Raw genomic sequence first — 21,276 nt, 5'->3', positions numbered from 1 at the left:
TACCTACAATCCTTCTTTCCACCAAACACCTTGGCGTGCTTCGTAAGAAGTAAAGAATTAAGAAGTAAAAGAAAAATACGGGTGAAACATTTTGAGTGGAAATAATGTTTCCGAATTTAGCCAAAGGTCAGGAAGTGCTATGTCAGCCGCCGGAACGGACGCTTGTTAATTAAATACTACCTTAATTAATACAAGTAGTAGACGGAGGTGAAACATTATTAACCTTTTCTGGAACTACGAGACGAGCCCCGGGCTACAAAAGTTGCGTAATCTCTTGCTTTTCATTTTGACATTGGACATTTACTTATTGCTGTTTTTAGTTGTCCTCACAAAGCCTAAATTCTATTCTATATATCTGATCTATTAGAGCTAATAAAGTTAAGATACAAGATAAAGTATTATAACAGCTTTGTAAAAATAATATAATATTTGTTAGGACGATGCGGATTACTCCGGACTACTTTAACTGTCGAGTTTTATTTCAAATACCGGTCTTGCCCGCACTGGCCTTAGCTAACGTGTCGTTAAAGAATAATGTTCAGTAAATTTGATTTTGGGCCTAAAATTTATATGATGTATGTGTGCTGAACACCCATAGCAAGATATAGGTTTTTAAACATGTGTCTTTTAACTATAATTAGATTGCATAATATAATTACCTATATATTCTTTTAAAATTTCGCTCAGGTCAGGCTTCCATTTATTTACCACATTCCCTTGAAAGAAGCTGAAAGATAAAACTGAAACCACTGAATGTTCTGGAAACACTATTATTTCAATATAATTCTGGTATTGGAATCTAATAACTCCAGCAGTCCACGCAAAGCTAACTCCCGGGTATTCACCTTCTATTTTTCATCCGCGATCTTTCATTTTCGGTGCTATAAATGCAAAGAGGAGCCGCAATTTCGCGTCAGACCGCTTTCGGCCATTATCGTGCCGGCGCTTCATTTGGCTTCGAATATAATTCACATTTGAAGCACCCCGGTTGTTTGCTGTGCTAATCTTTTTTGGGGTAAGGTTGATTGTTTTTTGACCTTGCTTTTCCTTATAAACTGAAATAGATATCATATACCAAAGAAAAAGCGACTGATTCCATTCATGGCGAAGCCGGGAATCGAACCTGGGCCTCCAGCTATCGCGGCTGACGTGATTACCTCTACGCCACCTCGACCGCCGTGGTACCCGCTGAAAATTCTCTAGTGTATGTTATCTCTCGCTTTAATATAATATAATAATACTAATCTCACGTAAGCACAATAGTGTGTGACTTTCAATCCGTTCAATCAGTTGCAATTTCATCTCCAACTTTTACCAATGAGTTTTTGGGATACGAAATGGCATATGATATTAACCGGTCGCTTTTTGGTGAACAGCCTAATCCCAATAAGGCTTAGTTAGCTCTCTGGGTTGGAAATTCATGTTTCAATCCATTTGTATCAGCTCTCAAGTAGACTAAACGTTCCATACCATATATTGTACAATTTAGGTAGGTACTTATATCTCCAGCAAAAAACATATGAAACCTGCTATTTGATTGATATAGAAAAAGAATGACTCCTCGCAGCTGCGGCTAGTAATATTATAAATCACGTTAAGCCGGGCTTACCGGTACATTTCCAGGTGAGGAATGTTAATCGTTGGCAGCTTAAGAGGAAAGGAGACGACAGATTCTACACACAAGCGTAGACCTCCGTTTCCTCCTTAGATGTTGATATTATGGAATAGTCGATAGTTCGTATGTGGGACATATTTTTGAGCAACTTTATACCTACGCATATTTTTTCATTATCAGACAATTTAGTAGACCTAGACATGACTGTACAAGTGATTCCAAGCTGGCTAGTCAAAGGTTTGTTTTTATTATTACAGTTGTTATACATAACATACATACAATACATACATACATAAATATAATCACTCCTGTATCCAACGAAGTAAGATAAACATGGAAGCCGCCTTTAAGAACATTACCGTTCAAATTCTTGGCACCGTTTAGCACACATACACATTTACGCCTACATTTACACAAGACAATACGTTTACAGGCCCTGTAATCAAAACTGGTAAACAAAACAATAGTCATCTCTTTTATACTAATGCACACAGATAAGTGTAGCCGAAATGCATATAATGTCACTAACTACCAATCAGCGATTTTATTCGGCTAATAACCTTCTTGCTGTACGTACTGGCAGCTAAGAATTCGCGGTTCATATTTGACTAAAATTTGACACGAAAAGGGATGAGTTTATGTCATACATTAAAGAACCAAGCAAAAATAATTTTAATTTTATGCAAATTAAAAAATAACTACATAATTAATTTGTTGTTATGAAGTAACAACCTACATATGAAAATATTAATTATGTCGTATACGTATTCCGCTATAATAAGTATTTTTATGGCTAGATAAATTCAATTTATATCTGTATATCAATGTATAGTCACGTTCAGGTTGTTGTCAATTGCCATCTATTGGTAACAGGTGTTCAACGCAGGCTTTCATTTTATAAATTTTACCTTTTTAGGGCTGGTTTTTCAATCGCCAGATAAATAATATCTGACAGATAAATGTTAGCTGTCATTGTCATTTACACGTGTGATGAAAAGGATAGTGATAGCTTTATCTGGTAGATATATTTATCTGGCGACTGAAAAACCGGCCCTTAAATATGTAATTACTTAGATGTCGCCACCGAAAGATAATAACATAGAACACTACTTTCAAACAAAATGTCAGCCGAAAAGTGCTTCCAAAATCATAATACGCCGTACTGACACCGGACCACAGGTCACGTCTATTTCTATTCTACAACCTTCTAAATTAACACGTTCAGGGACGCTTAATAGTCACGTCATCTATCATAGACCAAAAGAAACAAATGACTACGCGTATGCTATACCATACGTGTCCACGAATGTGTTCAGATTGGCCATTTAAACCACTATGCCGGTGACACAAGGTCTGTGATCAAAATAATCGAACTCCTATGCCACTGACACGTACATGTGTTTAAACAAGTTTACTGGCCTATGTCGGCCACACAGCAGGCAGGCAAGCATGGTGGCGCGATAAATAATAAAACATCTGGCCGTCCCTATCGCACTATATATTTAGGGGGGACGGTCAGATGTTTTATCATTTATCGCGCAACCACACTTGCTTGGCAGATGTGTTTAAAAACTTCATATCCCTATACCGCTGGCATTGGAATAAAAAATTGACTTATGCCAGTAGCATAGAAATGAGAATTTAGTAATATCTACCGGCATATTGTAGGCATTTAATTAGTAAAACAGTGCCGGGGAGAAACGCTCCGAATAAAATTATACAAAAATGAAAGTTTTTAAATACCAATGGCTATTAAAAATATTGCATAACATCATCCCCATACAAAAATAGCTCGTACAAAATAAATCGAAATAATTATGATATTTATAATCCTCGCCAAATTAGACATGAAACTTAATCCCATATTTTTCTCCGTATTTGTTGGAACGACTAGCACATGATATTACAAAACAGTACGGCATATTCTTTTTGTAAACAAACTCTTTAGACATCTAGGTATATTAACAATCGCTGCCTGTATCCCATAAAGGGGTAGGCAAAGCACTTGAACTACTAAGTTTCAGTGCCACTCTTGACAAAAAGGGGTTGAAAGAAATCCAAATTGTGACATTGCAGTGACAGGTTGCCAGCCTCTCGCCTACGCCACAATTTAACCCATGTCCCACAGTCGACTTCTACGACACCCACGGGAAGAAAGGGGGTGGTGAAATTCTTCACCCGTCACCACAATAATAACATTATTTCAAAACATTTGCAATAATGTTTGATGTTCAGGGAGGAAAATCAGGCCAACATTTGTATTAAAAGGCGATTTCACAGGTCGTCCTCTTTCAACGTAAGCCCAACCATTTTTGCACAATATTATCTTAATCCTTACCTTGGACTTGGCTTCAACACGGAGCTTTCGCAATTTTCTCATCGGCTTTCGACCTAAAAAGTGTACTGCAGCATAACATACATTAATTATAATTTTAGTAACAGTTTCTGTGAAATCTAGGTATAGTAGAATAGAGAAATTATTTCGACCCCGATTAAATATTTATAACTTAGTAGATCAGGATGACAAAAATGTACAAAATGTTTTACTTATGTATGTACAAAACCTACTTTAACGTACTTGTACATATATAATATGATATAAGCTTGGCCACAGCTTGGCTGTCAATTAATTTTTTTGTCGAAAGAAATCGAGATCGACAGTAATTTGTGACTAAATTGTATAATTTAATTATAGTATAAAAAAACCTTAGTATAAAAAAGCTCATTAGCTTAGGTACTCTGAAACTATTTGGATTGATTTTTACAGATTGTCCCATTTATTCACTTATAAATATCTATTACACGCTGGAAATATTTTACCACCCACTTATATCGGATAAACTTCGTAAGCCTCTCAAGTTTACCAGCCTAAACTAAATCGGATAATTTCATATGGGTACGCACTTCGCAATAAAGGAATCGCCGGGCTTACGCCATTATGTACACCAAAGAGGATAATTCGTACAAATTGTTTCGGCATCTTGCTTAGGCATAAGCTGCGTCATCGCGACTTGCGGTAACTTTGGTAATTATAGCAACTACTTTGACTCGATGATATGCGAGCATGGCACATGCAGCGTAACTTATCACTTGCTCTTCTTACCCTTTTGAGTAATTTAAGCGCTCTCATTATTCCTGTTGTGAAAAATAAAGTTGTGCTATATATTCTATTATGTACATATTTAAAAGTCGACACAGAGAAAGCAAATTATCAGGATACTAATGAGAATCGTGTTCAACGAGCTGTCCCTTTGTCGCACAAGTAAATTTGAACATGAAAAATGTGCCAAAAGAAAAACAACATATTGAACGTGGTTCACGGTAGATTTTTTAAAAGCAAAGTGATTTTTTTAAAAGCAAAGTTATTTGATGCGTCATTTTCATAGCGAAAATGTCTCAAAAAACTGTTTAAGCTACCAAAAAACTGTATGTAAAAGTAGTAAGAGTTTTTCCATGGTTTAGTATGTGTGTTAGTGCTGCACGGGTGCGTATCGATCGATATAACTTTTTTTGATATAATTTTAGTCGTTATAACGACCATTTCATACATACATACATACATACATACAATCACGCCTGTATCCGATAAAGGGGTAGGCAGAGCACATGAAACTACTAAAGCTTCAGTGCCGACCATTTCATATAATTATTAAAACATAATAAACAAATAATATACTAACAAATTGTATAATTCTTATTTAATATAATGATCATTTTTTCGAATAACATTTATCATAACATACTTTGAGTATAATGGTTATTTCCTATAATAAATAAATTATATAACACAAATTCTTTCTAAACACAGTTAGAACAAAAAAAAATTGTACAATAAATTAAATCCATCATTTACCAGAAAAGTAAATTAGGTTAGAACTGTGATCCCTACACACAACGCGCTGCTACCAGAAAAATAGGTTAGGTTAGAACTGTGACCCTTAAACATATGTACTGCTATCAGAAAAGTAGGTTAGGTTAGGTTAGAACTGTGATCCCTTCAAAAAAGAATAAAATTAGCTCATGAAATGTTTTATACTGTTTGCTAGTTATATTATACTAGTCGTATATCAATAGATAGTTATACCATATAACGGTTATTATAAATAAGTGTTATACGAAATAAAGATTATACAAAATAAAAGTAGATATTTTGTGGTTATACCAAATGTTAATTATGTCAAATGAGTGATTATATCCTTTAAATATATACCAAATGTTGTTATATCAAATGTTACTATATGAAAAAAAGTTATACCAATCATTACACACCCGTGCTGCACTCTGTCGACAGAATATTGCCGTAGGTAATTTTCCCTATTGTAAAATGCAAGTTGCAGAAACAGACAATGCCACTGTCAATTTTCTTTGATAAATTAAGCCACCGTGCTGTCGCGATTGGAGCGTTCAAATGCGTTACTCAATTTTTCACAGAGAGTTACCACTTTTACCAGTAACAAGCCCATTGGGTTTTATATAGTTTTGTAAATAGACTTGCACCTTTAGATGACGCGTGACGTTATTGAAGCAGTACATGTTTAAAAGCTTCCACTAAATATTATGCATGTGAAACTTTACATCAATCTTAATAAAAACATTGATCTGATTGTGAATGTACGAAATCCCACAATGAATCTACGAAGGTCATGTTTTTTTAGTTCACCTTTTTTTAATTCTGGATCTGGGTATTTTGAATAATAATATATCTGTTTCCAAAATGTAACGAGACGTAATTAGAAATTTATTAATAGTAACAAGACACAAATGCTAATTTTGTTCTTAGTTGTTTCCCAAATTTTGGTTGCCCTATTTTAAAATCAGATTCCTCCCAATTGAAAGTCTCACCCTCCTATAGTTATGCCACTAACGCTGTCGACACTTGAGGCATATATATCGGTGAGGTGAACAATCGTATATTTTATTGTAGAAGTACCAAACTGTTTACATAATATTAGTTGATGATGCAAATTATAAAATTAAGCATACTGCATCTAATCATCTGCTAACCTACGAGTATGTTATTGGAATCTCACTTAATTGCTCGATTATGTCATGCCACTTCTGGTCACGTATCCGATTTCACCCTGTATAAGGATTAATTTGATCTAATGATTACGTCTACTGTTAGAAATAGAACCCGGAATAGAAATAGAACCCGGATTATCCTATTGGAATTGTTCAATCCAATTATACTCAATACTCAATCTCAATACTCAATCATTTATTGCACATAATGGTTACACAGTTGGCATATAATATTTATACAGATCGCATTATGTACCCTGTTGGGCGCAGCAAGATATAGTGAGAAAGGCACTTATAATTAGACTTAAGTATAAATTTGTACATTGCTATAATATTTCTAAATATCGCTAAATTCATCATTTAAATATTCATTTAAAGTATAATAACATTTGCTAATTAGTAAATTTTTCAGTTTGCGGAGAAACGCTGTTTCAGTAGTTTCCTCTTTTATTTTGTCTGGCAATTTATTATATATTTTTATTGACATGACAAAGGGACCAGTTGAAAACATCTTCAATTTTGACGCTGGAAGTAAAAGTCTGTTTTTGTAACGCATAGAACGGTTTTTTGTTACATCTTCCCGTTTAGTATATAGTCCGGGGTAGTTCCTAACGAATTTGCACATTTCTAGAATATAAATAGAAGGAAGAGTTAGAATATTATGTTCTCTAAAGTAGGGTTTGCAGCTGTTCATTTCTTGATCATTAACTAAAATTCGGGTAAGTTTTTTTTGAAGAATAAATAGGCTCGGTGCGTCCGTACTATTTGCCCATAAAATTACACCGTAGCTTAACCAGTTATAGGCATATGAGTAATAGGTCTGAAGTGCAGTTGTGAAGTCGGTCGTTTTTTTAATTTCTTTCAAGGCGTAAACAAATTTTGATATTTTACTCTTAATATTTTTTATATGTGGTTTCCAGCAGATGTGCTTATCTATTTACTATCCCGAGTAATGTAAATTCATCAACAACTTCCAATGGGGTATTATTATAGCTGTATGATATGTTTAGGGGATCTTTTTGATGTGGATGAAATGACATAAGTTTAGTTTTTGAAAAGTTTATTTCTAAGTTGTGGTCGGTTAGCCACTTGGTTACTTTTGTTAAGATGTTGTTTATTTCAGAATTTAGGTCGGAAGTGTTGTTATAAGGTGTTAAGATAGAGATATCGTCGGCAAAAAGTACGCAATGATTTTCAATGATTTTTGGTAAGTCGTTGATATAAACTAGAAAAAGGAGACAACCGATAACACTTCCCTGCGGTATTGATGCGTTTGTTGTTCTTAAGTCGGACTGTATGTTTTTTATTTCACCCGATTCGAAATCAAAATGCTCCAGCTCTACAAGTTGTTCTCTGTTCCGTAAATATGTCGCAAGCCATTTGTGCGCATTTCCACGTATTCCTATACCATACAATTTTGATAGCAGGATATTATATTGCACTTTATCGTATGCCTTTATCATATCGAGTAATATTCCTATGGCATATTGTTTTGAGTCAAGTATCTGTAAGATTTGCTGAATGTATTGATATACTGCTAGAGTTGTTGACCGCTTTTTACGAAATCAAAATTATCAAAATTACGAGTACCTACTTAGTTATGCGCAGGGCGCAGGTAGCGTGGGAAACTAAAAGCGTTGACGCCTTGACAGCCTTTGCGTAATATTTTCATTAATTTCGTAATACAATTAACTTCAAAACCAGTTGTCATTTTTTACAACGCAGATTTTACCTCAATTAAAGAAAGAAACCGGCTCTTTCACGTCCCTCCTAATAAAATCATAAACGGCAAATGGGACGATTTTTCATTTTATTTTCCTTAGGTTGGATGAAATGACAGTCGCTCCCTTACAATCACAGGAAAAAACATAAAAGCGGAACAGTGTCGACAGAAGCGACGTAAATGGTAACTCGTTACGTCACATTATTCTACTAACGAAGCTACTTATACAGCTCGCCTTACAGCTAGCGGAGGGAAAGAAAAAACAATAATTTGTGTTTTTGGATGACGGCCAAATCCCATTTACTTGGAAGTCCGTAATTCTTAGTTGAGAAGTCGCCAGGAGACAGCTGAAGGAATAACTTCATAAATAATTCGACAGCACATTTCTTAGAGTCCGGCGCGGACTTATGTTCCCTTACTTTCTTAGTGCTGAAGCTTACCGGAAAGCTCTGATTTGAATAAGGAAGGAACGGAAAACTTTCGTGTCTCTCATGTGTATTTTACACAAACAGTGTTTTGTTGAGTTCTTTATTCGCTACGTGATCTTTATTGTTCATCTAATTAGTACTCGATAAGCATTTATTGTGTGACAATCATAATATTTTGTATGTCTTTCCCATCACGGAACAATGGTATTCCGGACCTTTGGGAGGCGTGCGCGGGGCCGAAGCCAACGCGTAGAGGCCCTTTCGACACTTTAATGAAATGTAAGGGGTACACCGAGCGGATGTTGCCCTTGCCCGTATCATGGGACACACGCAGAGGCAACACCCGCCAGGGTGTAAGGACTATTTGAGAGTTAATGGAATCTAAAATGAACTGGTTTATTTTGATGAAAGTGATGGACTAAATACTGGGCTATGGATAAAAAACCGGACGCCTGCCTAATAAAACGGTATCCAATTTTATTTCCGGCAGACGGTGACTCGTCCCCACAAGATGGGCCCCCACAAAAAGCGACATCCAAGATGGCTCAAGGGCAACACCGGTGTGAGAACTCAAGGGTGTCGAGAGGTGTACACCGCTTTCTGCCCAGTGGCTGTTAAGCCACTGTACCAACTCGCGTCTTATGCAAATTTTCACTTCCACCCCTGGGGCATGTAGCCCTAACGAATCCACTCTGGACGGCCAGCCAAGGCAAGCCAGAGGTAGAGAGTACTGTCCCACCCACCCGCCTTACGGGTAACAGAACTCCCCAGGAGCACTCAGGTACGTGGGGTCGCTGTTCCCCAACAGCTCGCCACAAGCTGCCCTGCGTTGACTGATTGCACTGGTAAAACCAATGGGCGATGGGGTCGTCACATCCCTACGCCATGATTGTCACACAATATTAATAATAGTTATTTGTTTTACAAGGGTTAGTTGTTTAACATCTAGTGCTAATATATGTTCAAATGATGCCCGAGCGTAGCGAGTTCGAAAAGTGAAAGTTCTTGAGCGTTGCGAGTTACGAAGGTTTCAAGGCACAAAAGATAAGCAAATTTTGCCAACGAGTGAAACACAATTTTTTGCCCTATACACGAGGAATTAACTTTATGTCACTGGTTTTAGAAGAATAGGAAGTTGGCTTATACTTTGATGAGTTTATAAAATATCCTGGTAGATGGCGTTGTTACATCTGGAGAATATCCTACATCGCGCTAACGTTTGTGCGTGCATCGTAGTTAAACTACAAGATTTTAAAAATTGTTCTACTTCGATGAGTTTACCCAATATCCTGGTAGATGGCGCTGTTACAACCGGAGATTATCCTACATCGCGCTAACGTTTGTACATCGTAGAATCTATAAGATGTTAAACTTATACTTTAACCCTTCGAGCCCCAAGCATCTATATGTATTTACTTATATTTTACTGACATCATATGATGTCGCTGGGACTCGAAGGGTTAATGAGTTTTCTATTCTTCCATTCTGTATTTTTCCTCCTCCTTTCTTACTTACCATGTTAAAATTGTTGTATTTTGATGGGTTTACCCAATATCCTGGAAGATGACGCTGTTACAACCGGAGAATATCCTACATCGCGCTAACGTTTGTGTATCGTAGAATCTATAAGATGTTAAAATTGTTGTAGTACTATGATGAGTTTGCCCTATATCCTGGTAGATGGCGCTGTTACAACCGGAGAATATCCTACATCGCGCTAACGTTTGTGCATCGTACAAACTATAAGATGTTAAAAATTGTTCCACTTTGATGAGTTTACCCAATATCCTGGTAGATGGCGCTGTTACAACCGGAGAATATCCTACATCGCGCTAACGTTTGTGCATCGTAGAATCTATAAGATGTTAAAACTGTTGTTTTAGCCCTATTTGTGTGCATAGGAGCCCAGCCCAATTATCGAGCAAAGGGCGTTTAACCGCCGGCTCAGTGAAACCCATATCAAAAAAAAAAAACTTTGATGAGTTTACCCAATATCCTGGTAGATAGCGCTGTTACAACCGGATAATATCCTACATCGCGCTAACATTTGTACATCGTAGAATCTATAAGATGTTGGATAAAATAAATAATAACCAAAACTTATTTTTGTTTCAGATCAACAGCCCAGTCCTCGTAGTGGAGCTTAAGCTGAACAGGCTGGAGGGAACGCAGCTGCGGGCTCTAGGGCTGCTGTCTGTGTTCGGGTTCAACATGACATACGCCATACGTGGCCCTGCAGACTCGCCGGGACCACACTCCTGCAGCGCTATCGAGTGCCGTCTTCTTGGGCACTGCTACGCGAGTCATGACTACAGGTGAGCTGGTTACCTCTGTCGGTGTTCGGATCCAATATTGAATCATGTGGCATACACCACTCATGGATTCGCCGAGCCGCTTGGCCTGCTCCTTTGCTAACTGCGCTAAGACATTGCTATCCAAGCCATGACCAATATGGGCCACTTGCACCAACGAAAATGGAGGGTTAGCCCTCTAACCCTGGGTTAAGAGATTGGTACAAGTTGGTCTAAGACAATCTGACCTCGTCTGCAACTGTTATTTATAGTTCGGTACTTTTACAACTGTTCCTCCCATAAGAGAGTGCTCTCCATAATATGGACATAACATAACTTATCATGTTGGTAGATTAAGTAATATCACTGTTTATACAAAGAAATTGTATGTTAATTTTAAAATAATTAAATTAAATTTGTCACAGAGCTCTGTTGGCCATGAGAGTTGCTGAAAAAAATTGTGCGTGAGTCGATGAATGGAGACAGAAATAAAACCATTCTGAAGTTTAGCAGTACTGAAGTTAAAGTAATTTAGTTCAAGATAACTAATAGGATAATCCTACTAACCGATTGTATAAGTTGCCAGAAGCACTTGCTCTAATAACACTATTCTGAAAATGAAGCAGACGAGCTGAGAGATAATTAATTGAGAAGCTAACTCTGACTCCAGTTTCTTGAAATGAGAGTAACCATCTTAATTCCTAGATATTAAGTTACGAGTAGCCGTAAGCCGTAATCTGTTTTTTCGTGTTTGAAGTATAATTATGTTATAGACAGTTACAAACCCGATAAATACTTTTCCTAAATGGCATATCAGGGATGAAAAAATAGGTCAATATTTTTCGCAGTAGGTAGGCATAAAATCACTGGAATAAATCGGCAGTTTTAAAGGATACAAATATTTCAGCGAAATTCCCACTCGAAAACCTATTATCGCGATCAATAGAGTGTGAAAATTTAGTGCGAAGCCGAACAAAACGGCCACGAGCCGATGACACGCACCCTGATCTAGTGGCGGGAATATAGTGGCATCATTCACTGTTTACAAATTCGTGCACGGTTAAAATGTGCTCTCTCATATCGCGTCGCAGCGGGCATTTCAACGCGGGTATTTTACCAAATTTATTGCTCAGCTCGCAATATTTTCCGCTCGGCAGGGAGTTTTTCTGCGCGTGTTTCGAGGGCTACTCCGGTGCGGACTGCGGTGTCGGCCCCCTCTGCCCGCGGACCAACATGTGCAAAAACGGCGGAACCTGCAGGTAACATACATTTAATAACTACTGTCTCGGTGCCCTGAATTATACATTTCCGTTTTCTCACTGCATTCATTTAAACGAGAAGCGGTCGCTCGTTTCCTTTAATGTTGTGCAATTTCCTCAGTATAACGAATTCCGCGCGGACCGCGGCGCTATTTCGCGGGAACCTCGATATTTGTTGAGAAACTTTCGCTCGTTACAAGTTAAATGCATATTATTCTGAAGTGGTTCCGTCCTATTTAGACTACATTTTATGCTGAGTCTCGGGGGCGTCAACGCCGGAGAACTTCATAGCGGCGTCTCCGAGCGTTGCTTGAGTTTTGCCAATTGTTCAACTGACAATGAATAATTGAGTTGGATGTTATTAAACGTAGCGAGTTGAGTAATCGAACTGTAGAATTTGTCAGGCGGTTGTCGTTTTGTTGTTTGTTTGTCGGAGTACGATACCTACGTCAGTATGAGAGGAAAACTTTGCAAACTTGATCATAATATTATGTACAGTCAAGTGCAAAAATACGTATCGATTGTATCCGCTCAAAAATATGTACCGAGACCTTATTCCGCCAACATAAAGTGCTATGGGACATATTTTTGATAAGTTGTACGCACCCATATTTTTACACTTGACTGTACCTATGTTTTACTTATTGTAAACTTGGCTATCAGTTAATTACTTGAGTCGAATTATAATTCTTACCCTTGATTATTATATGATTCAAAACTTAAATGTTACTAATTAATATCACACTAAAACCACTAAAAGCATCACGTAGGTAAGTCTTACGTGATGCTTTAAATCTTACTTGAGGCTATTGATTAACGATTCTTAATATCAATAAAATTCGACTTCAACGAGCAAACACAAGAGACGCAATAAAATTATGCCTTCACATTATTTACTTACAACCACAGAATTACAGTTAAACCAGAATGAGTAGTTAGGTCAAAAAGTGTGTCCACATGAGAGGTCATTGTTTGGGCTGGTGTCCCTCTCGCACTTACTGACAATGTCAACATTATTCAGTGACGTCATCACTGTTATACATTGGGGATACCAGTCAAGTTTCAAAGTTTCTACTAAATCTACTAATACCCAATTAAGGGTATTTTTTAATTATAAAATCTTTGATTTATTGGCATCAAAATAATGAAATTATAATTATTTGCCAACTCTTTAAAATATATCGAAATCCTAGTTTGAATATAACAATAAAATAATATAAGAAGTTATAAAGTCAGGTAATATACAGATAAAAATACTACTACTATGGTAACCTCATTAACAATGTTAATTCAGTTTATCAATTTTGTCTTACCGACCTCAAGTAATTAAATAAAGGTACAAACCCGTACAACAGCCGGAACAAAGGTATTACGAAATACCAATCAAAATTCTCTATTTAGATCTGACGCTATAAATTTCGCTTAGACAACAAATTTTTATAGTAAACTACGAGCAAGTACATGGCTTAGCCCAGCGAGGACTGAAGAAAAAATACGCTTCTGGAACCAACGTTATTTTTTTTATTTTGCACACAGGGCAACTAACTACTCTTAACCAATTGAGCTGCCAAATATTTTTCTCTCTTTGTAATAGAAAAGGCAAAGCTAAGTTCTCCAGTAATGTTGTATGGCTTGTATGCCTTAAAAAATATGTTATGCAGCTGTATGTCGTTTGGGCAATCCTTGGATGTAGATGTAGTACAGTCACCGGCATAAATAAGAGATGATTTCTGTATCTTAACGCTTTTAATCGTTTGACAATTTCGTATAATATTTCAAACAAGACGTTAATGTGACAAGGTATAGAAACCATAAATCATCACATATTTATGCCAGTGATGTACATATGTAATGTACAACTCCTACCACGCTACTTTACCATTCCATTAGACCACGTACACGTGCGAGAGGGACACCAGCCCAAACAATGCCCTCTCATGTGGACCGTTTTCGCTAGTCTGATACGATCACCTTTCTGTCTCAGTAATAAGGTTCAATTTAGTATGGTAAAAAATGTAATTCCACAATCTAGTTTAACAATTCTAAATCTATGCTTACAACATAAACAGAGTGGCTAGCCGAATGGCACAATCGCTCACGAAACGCTCACGAAACGAAGCGCTAGTAGATATCTATCTCTATCGCGCTTGCGTATTGGCGCGACAGAGCCAGCGGCGTATCGCTTTCGTTTGGCGTCGGAGAAATGCCATTCGGCTACGGGGCCTGGGTGGCTAGCCGAATGGCACAATCGCTCACGAAACGCTCACGAAACGAAGCGCTAGTAGATATCTATCTCTATCGCGCTTGCGGATTGGCGCGACAGAGCCAGCGGCGTATCGCTTTCGTTTGGCGTCGGAGAAATGCCATTCGGCTACGGGGCCAGGTGCCGTAGCCGAATGGCATTTTTGCGACACGAACCAAAAACGAAACGCCGCGACAGATAGTCTGGCTCTGTCTTGCCAATACGCAAGAGCGATAGAGATAGATTAGATGTCTTCGAGCGTTTCGTTTCGTGAGCGTTTGTGCCATTCGGCTACGTACCCTGAGTATACCTACACGCGCCTGCAAAAGATTGCAGCTCAAAACCTACGCGTCCGAGATTTAAATCATTGTTGCTGCTCTTCTTTTTATGTAGATGTAAAACCAAGTCTCATTCGTGTTGAAAATATAACACGAACTCGTAAACTCGTAATTAAGTATGTACCTAAACATTTGCGATGCGTATTATTATTTTCGATATTTTATGCAACTAATTGTGAATATAGCAGTCGGGGCTTGAGAAATAATTGTATTATTTTGAGATATAATCGGTTTATTTGGGCATGATTGGTTTTTAATTCAGTTTACTAGTAGGCCGAGAGCCCAGCGGCCCTATGATGCTTGCAATTTTATTACTCATCTACGTGGTGAGTTTCACGTTTACATCTACGTGGTAAAAGATAAAGTATCCGTCACGTATGTCAGTGTGAGAGTGGCAGGTGTCTTATCCACGTCTATAAGTGATAAGCATGCCCTGCAGATGGATGTTTTAATATTTTTTCGATTACATTCCGGGCTCCTCCCTAGTTATAATTTGTTAATAGATTTGTGTTTTTTTTTTTTGTTTACTATTATGTTCTTATAATATATTTAATACTATATGTCCGCAGTCAAATGGGGCCGGCTGCAGTAAGCTGCGCGTGTACGCCGGGCTTCACCGGCGATTTTTGTGAATCTCAAAATTCCGCACCAGGTATGTGTTACCCTACATTGTGGGTACAATTAATTATATGTTCCTCAACAGAATTTGTGGTTAACCTACACCGATTCTTCTGAAGGGTTGTCACAAGTAAGCGCATTTACACGCCCCGTTAGGCTTTTCAATGAACATGCACTGAGAGAAATTTGCATTGTGAATTTAACAAGTTCGACTTGTTGCGGTTTATCCGTTTGAATCAGCCAAACGTATAAAATCGACTTGTTGATTCAAATATATTGCCGATTCAAATGACAAGTAGCTTGTTGTTTGAACCAAAGAGCACGTAGGCGCTATTTTAACCAAAAAACTTGTTGAACGAACATGAAAACTGGTTGTATTTTCTCTCAGTGTGGATTTACTCATTAGTAATGTAAATTTCATATATGTATATTATATTAAATTATAATATAATTTAGCCACATCCAATGATTGGCGCTTTCTTGTAAAAAAAAATACAATAATATGGGTGAACGACTTTACTTTATAGAAGTACTAGCTTTTTCCCGCGGCTTTGCTCGCGTTAGAAAGAGACCAAAAGTAGCCTATGTCACTCTCCATCCCTTCAACTATCTCCACATAAAATCACGTCCATTTGTCGCTCCGTTTTGCCGTGAAAGACGGACAAACAAACAGACACACACACTTTGCACACGATGCACTTTAGTTGTTTGTCTATCATCTATTTTCCTCTCTCAGTTATTCTAAGGTTAGCTGGAAGAGATCCCTTAAAGGGATAAGCTCGCCTTTGTACATAACCGTTATAATTATTCTCTGTACATGTAATTTGTTCTGTACAATAAAGTGTTTACTACTACTACTACAACCACTTTCCCATTTATAATATTAGTATGGATGTATATATTGGGTAGTATAGGTAAATAATTAAACATGCATGCTCATTTGTAACCACTGTATTTCGTGCCTTCTAAGATTAGCATATACCTAAGTTACTTTGTATTTTATCAATAAATAATTAAATTAATAATGCTTGACTAGTTACTAAATCACGTAGAAGATTCGATACTTAAGTAATTATTTCAGATTTTTATTTACTTGAACCACCTTATACTCGTACAGAAAAAGATAAAATGTAAAAATACATTTTTTTAATCAAGTACGAAATAAAAGACCTCGTGAAAGTCGAAAGACAATGATTATGGCAACATTGGCAGCCCTACTCTTTCCTCCGTGTTATAGGCAAACAAAGCTTACAGGCTTACAGCTATAAAACAATTTGTTCTCGTTAACGGTTCCACTTGTGTGGTTTCTAACTCTGTGTACTTTTTGCCAAGTGCCGCTCAAAAATAACCGCACGACCCTTCATAAATTACTGAGATCGCAGCTGGGGTTTCGCGTTTGTGGAACAAAACATTGTTAATATAAAGCTGCTGTTTATTAAACTATATTTTTATTTTCATCCTTGTTTATGTAGCACTGCAGGTAGTTCATGGATGGATTCTAATTGGTGACTATATATTCACTATCTAGGTACTCGTAAACCTGCAAGATACTTACCTATATAGTGTAAATTATGTACTAGTACTTGATGATATTTATAGTTAGGCGTACTGTCTACATGTAACTTTTTTGTCTAGCGGACTTTGTAAGATCAGTGATCACATATTTGACAGTTATCTTTTTTTTTTTAAATATTGGGGGACAGCTTACACAGATCAACCTAGCCCCAAGCAAAGCTTGTACTATGGGTGCTAGGCGACGATATACTTACTTATATACATATTTACATACTTATATACATAGAAAACATCCATGACTCAGGAACAAATATCTGTGTTCATCACACAAATAATTGCCCTTACCGGGATTCAAACCCAGGACCGCGGCTTAGCAGGCAGGGCCACTACCAACTGCGCCAGACCGGTCGTCAAATTGAGACCTAAAGAATGTATATACATTTAAAACACGAACCTACAAGCCTACAAGGTTGCTCTAATGTACAATATTATACAGTATGTTACCAACAAGTGGGCTTTTTTAAAACGTAATCTTACATAGGTATTTAACTTAACCATGCCCTTAATTTCTTCTCCTTCTTCTTTAGTCGTTTCCTCAGTGATGAGGATCGTGACGTCATGTCATCCTGATTGAGACTAGGTCCTTCCATAGGCGTCTGTGTCGCCCTGAATTTACTTAATAATTAAAAAAAATTACTTTATAAGCTACTAGTACTAGCTTATGCCCGCAGCTTTGCCCGCGTTAAATTGGACAACCGCGGAATGCTCCATACAAACTTCCACCCCCCATTTTAGAGAAGTGGGGGGTTAGGAAGAGAAAAAAAGTAGCCTATGTCACTTTCCATCCCTTCAACTATCACCACTTAAAAAATCATGTCAATCCGTCGCTCCGTTTAACCGTGAAAGACGGACAAACAAACAGACACACACACTTTCCCATTTATAATAGTTTGGATCTAACAATTTTTTATTGCCAGCAATGTATAGCACACACACTTGTCAAGTGAGGGCAATGCCAGCTCATAAGTATGAGCGATGTGAGTAATGACAATTAAGAAGTGCACGCGTTACATTGAATGTTGGGAATTCGGGAAAATCTTTTTTCAGTTAATTTAAATAACTATGATTTGCTTAAATATGCGCAAACGATTGCTAAACGGCTGTATTATTATTGTTTTTTTTTTCAAAGGTCCGGGTGGTGGTAACACACTGTATAAAAGGCATATTACAAAACATAAAAAAAAATCTCGTTCATTGTGTAATGCCCAGTGAATGCTCACATTAAGGTTGTGTCAAACCGTGGCCACAATTTTCAGTTTTCTTTCCTGGTGCCAAAAAACAAAAAGTCAGCACCAAACGAATCCCAAAGCAAACAAGGCACAGTGCTAAAATAATGAACTCCTTGCACTAGTTGAAACTGCGATATCATAACTCTCCTAGGTGCGCCAACAGGTGCAATGCCGAAGTGAACGAAGACGATTAACCATTTTAACACTTCGTTCATTGTCTTGTGCTGCACAGAGGATAGTGGCAGCCTTCTCCATACAAAGTCAGTCCCCATTTTCCTCTTGATTTTTTTTAATACACTTTTGTTATATAAAACTTATAATGTTTGTTCATTTTGTTTATTTGTGTGATGAGCACAGATATTTTTTCCTGAGTCATGGATGTTTTCTATGTACCTATATAAGGCATCCTCATCAATGGCCTCTAACATCAATAATATGATGGGTTAAGCAGCGTCCATTAGACGTATTTATTTATTTAAGTATGTATATCGTCGCTTAGCACCCATAGTACAAGCTTTGCTTAGTTTGGGGCTAAGTTGATCTGTGTAAGGTGTCCCTAATATTTATTTATATATTTAAATATTATTTTACAGTTTCCATTGTTTCCAAGTATACAAACTGACTGTTACTTACATACTGATAGACGGACAATGAACATGACGAAACTAAGGGTTATGTTTCAGCCATTTTGGATGCTTAACGTAAAAAGTCAGCGTTAACTGTATCCGAAAAACAAGCACAGTGCTAAAATAATGAACTCCTTGCACTAGTTGAAACTGCGATATCATAACTGTCCTAGGTGCGCCAACAGGTGCAATGCCGAAGTGAACGAAGACGATTAACCATTTTAACACTTCGTTCATTGTCTTGTACGCTGTGCTGCACAGAGGATAGTGGCAGCCTTCTCCATACAAAATCAGTCCCCATTTTCCTCTTGATTTTTTTTAATACACTTTTGTTATATAAAACTTATAATATAATGTTTGTTAATTTTGTTTATTTGTGTGATGAGCACAGATATTTTTTCCTGAGTCATGGATGTTTTCTATATACCTATATAAGGCATCATCATCAATGGCCTCTAACATCAATAATATGATGGGTTAAGCAGCGTCCATTGGACGTATTTATTTATTTAAGTATGTATATCGTCGCTTAGCACCCATAGTACAAGCTTTGCTTAGTTTGGGGCTAAGTTGATCTGTGTAAGGTGTCCCTAATATTTATTTATATATTTAAATATATTTTTACAGTTTCCATTGTTTCCAAGTATACAAACTGACTGTTACTTACATACTGATAGACGGACAATGGACATGACGAAACTAAGGGTTATGTTTCAGCCATTTTGGATGCTTAACGTAAAAAGTCAGCGTTAACTGTATCCGAAAAACAAGCACAGTGCTAAAATAATGAACTCCTTGCACTAGTTGAAACTGCGATATCATAACTCTGCTAGGTGCGCCAACAGGTGCAATGCCGAAGTGAACTGCGAAGACGATTAAACATTTTAACACTTCGTTAATTATCTTATACGATGTGCTGCAAAGAGGAAAGGGGCGAGTTTTCTTACAGCATAAAAAATATTCGGCCTCTGTCTCGTGTCGAACTCTTAAAGCTCGTTCACACATCCGCGTTTTGAAAGAGCAGCGTTAGCGTAGCGCAATGATGGCGGTGCGCCGGACGGAGCAGATTGCGAGCGTTTTCAAAGCACAATGCGCGCTGTGTTATGTATGGCCGCGCGAGCGTATTCAGATGTTGTTTTAAAATTAAGGATATTATGTAACCAACACCCGACCTACGTTTCTACTACCTATCTCCAAAACATTAACCTATTTTCTTTAACCTGAAATTGCTTTTTTACAGTGTGCGGAATAGAAGAATGCTCAGAGAGCTGTAAAGAGGGTCGGAACTGCGATTGCGATCCCAAGGACTCGGATTCCAGTAAGAAATATTTTCTCCATTTTTTAGTTACACTGAGGCCTGAATACATTTGTAAAGTTGTAAAGTTTAGTATACTGAATTAAAAATGAGATAACGATGTGATCTTTGACCCTGTAGTATAGCTGTGTACCTACTTATGTAGGTACCTAAGTAAAGCAATGCACCGGCTGCGTACGTAACATCTCTGGAGTTGCAAGAGTTAGGCTAAGGTGACAGCTTAGGCAGTTAGTATTCTTGGATTTTTTTTATAAATATTGCCACAGACTAGCAAAAGGCAGAGATGTGGCCTACGATGGAGTGAGCTCGCCCAGAAGATGTCTGGTACCGTAGCTGAATGGCATTTCTGCGACGCGAAACTAAAACGAAACGCCGCGAAAGGTAGTCTGGCTCTGTCGCGCCAATACGCAAGATCGATAGATATCTACGAGCGTTTCGTTTCGTGAGCGTTTGTGCCATTCGACTACGTACCCTGTTCACCCTAGATTTGAAGGTTACCGGGTTATATGAGCTCGGTTATATAACTTAAATAATTACAACTTTATATGTGTGTGCCTATGTATGTGCCTAATATAAATTAGTATAAAATTAATCTTTATTTCAGATTTGGCGAGATTTGAAACAAAACTGCAAATTGCGGACCAAACGGATAGTGACATATCTCAAGAAATAGTTAAACAGGTACTATTTCTTTTCATAGCTGCATTGTAACTAACCTAATAACCACAAAATTAAAATTTTGAAAAAACCCCCGACCGCGACATAGTGGACCGATTTTCATGATACATGGCTAAGAACACTCCCGACTAACTCAGCGTTCAGACAAAAACAACTAAATCTAAATCGGTTCATCCGTTCGGGAGCTACGATGCCACAGACAGACACACACACAGCCAGACAAACAGACAGACAGACAGACACTTCAAACTTCTAACACCCCGTCGTTTTTGCGTCGGGGGTTAAAAATGCTTTTAAAATACCTATAGACTTATACA

At 37.5% G+C, this 21,276-nt stretch overlaps 1 protein-coding gene across 1 annotated transcript in view; it reads left to right on the top strand.

Moving 5' to 3' along the window:
• The window catches only part of LOC125232731 (fibropellin-1-like), a 557,970-nt gene that overhangs the window by 529,857 nt on the left and 6,837 nt on the right, over positions 1 to 21,276 (top strand). The window contains exons 3-7 of the mRNA XM_048138489.1: positions 10,904 to 11,103; positions 12,237 to 12,338; positions 15,488 to 15,570; positions 20,207 to 20,284; positions 20,886 to 20,962. Coding sequence (XP_047994446.1) covers positions 10,904 to 11,103; positions 12,237 to 12,338; positions 15,488 to 15,570; positions 20,207 to 20,284; positions 20,886 to 20,962 — 540 coding nt within the window. The remainder of the gene's footprint in view (positions 1 to 10,903; positions 11,104 to 12,236; positions 12,339 to 15,487; positions 15,571 to 20,206; positions 20,285 to 20,885; positions 20,963 to 21,276) is intronic.

The sequence above is a fragment of the Leguminivora glycinivorella genome, chromosome 13 (assembly GCF_023078275.1).
Source record: "Leguminivora glycinivorella isolate SPB_JAAS2020 chromosome 13, LegGlyc_1.1, whole genome shotgun sequence".
NCBI lineage: Eukaryota > Metazoa > Arthropoda > Insecta > Lepidoptera > Tortricidae > Leguminivora > Leguminivora glycinivorella.
This window is presented reverse-complemented; position numbering and strand designations above follow the sequence as displayed.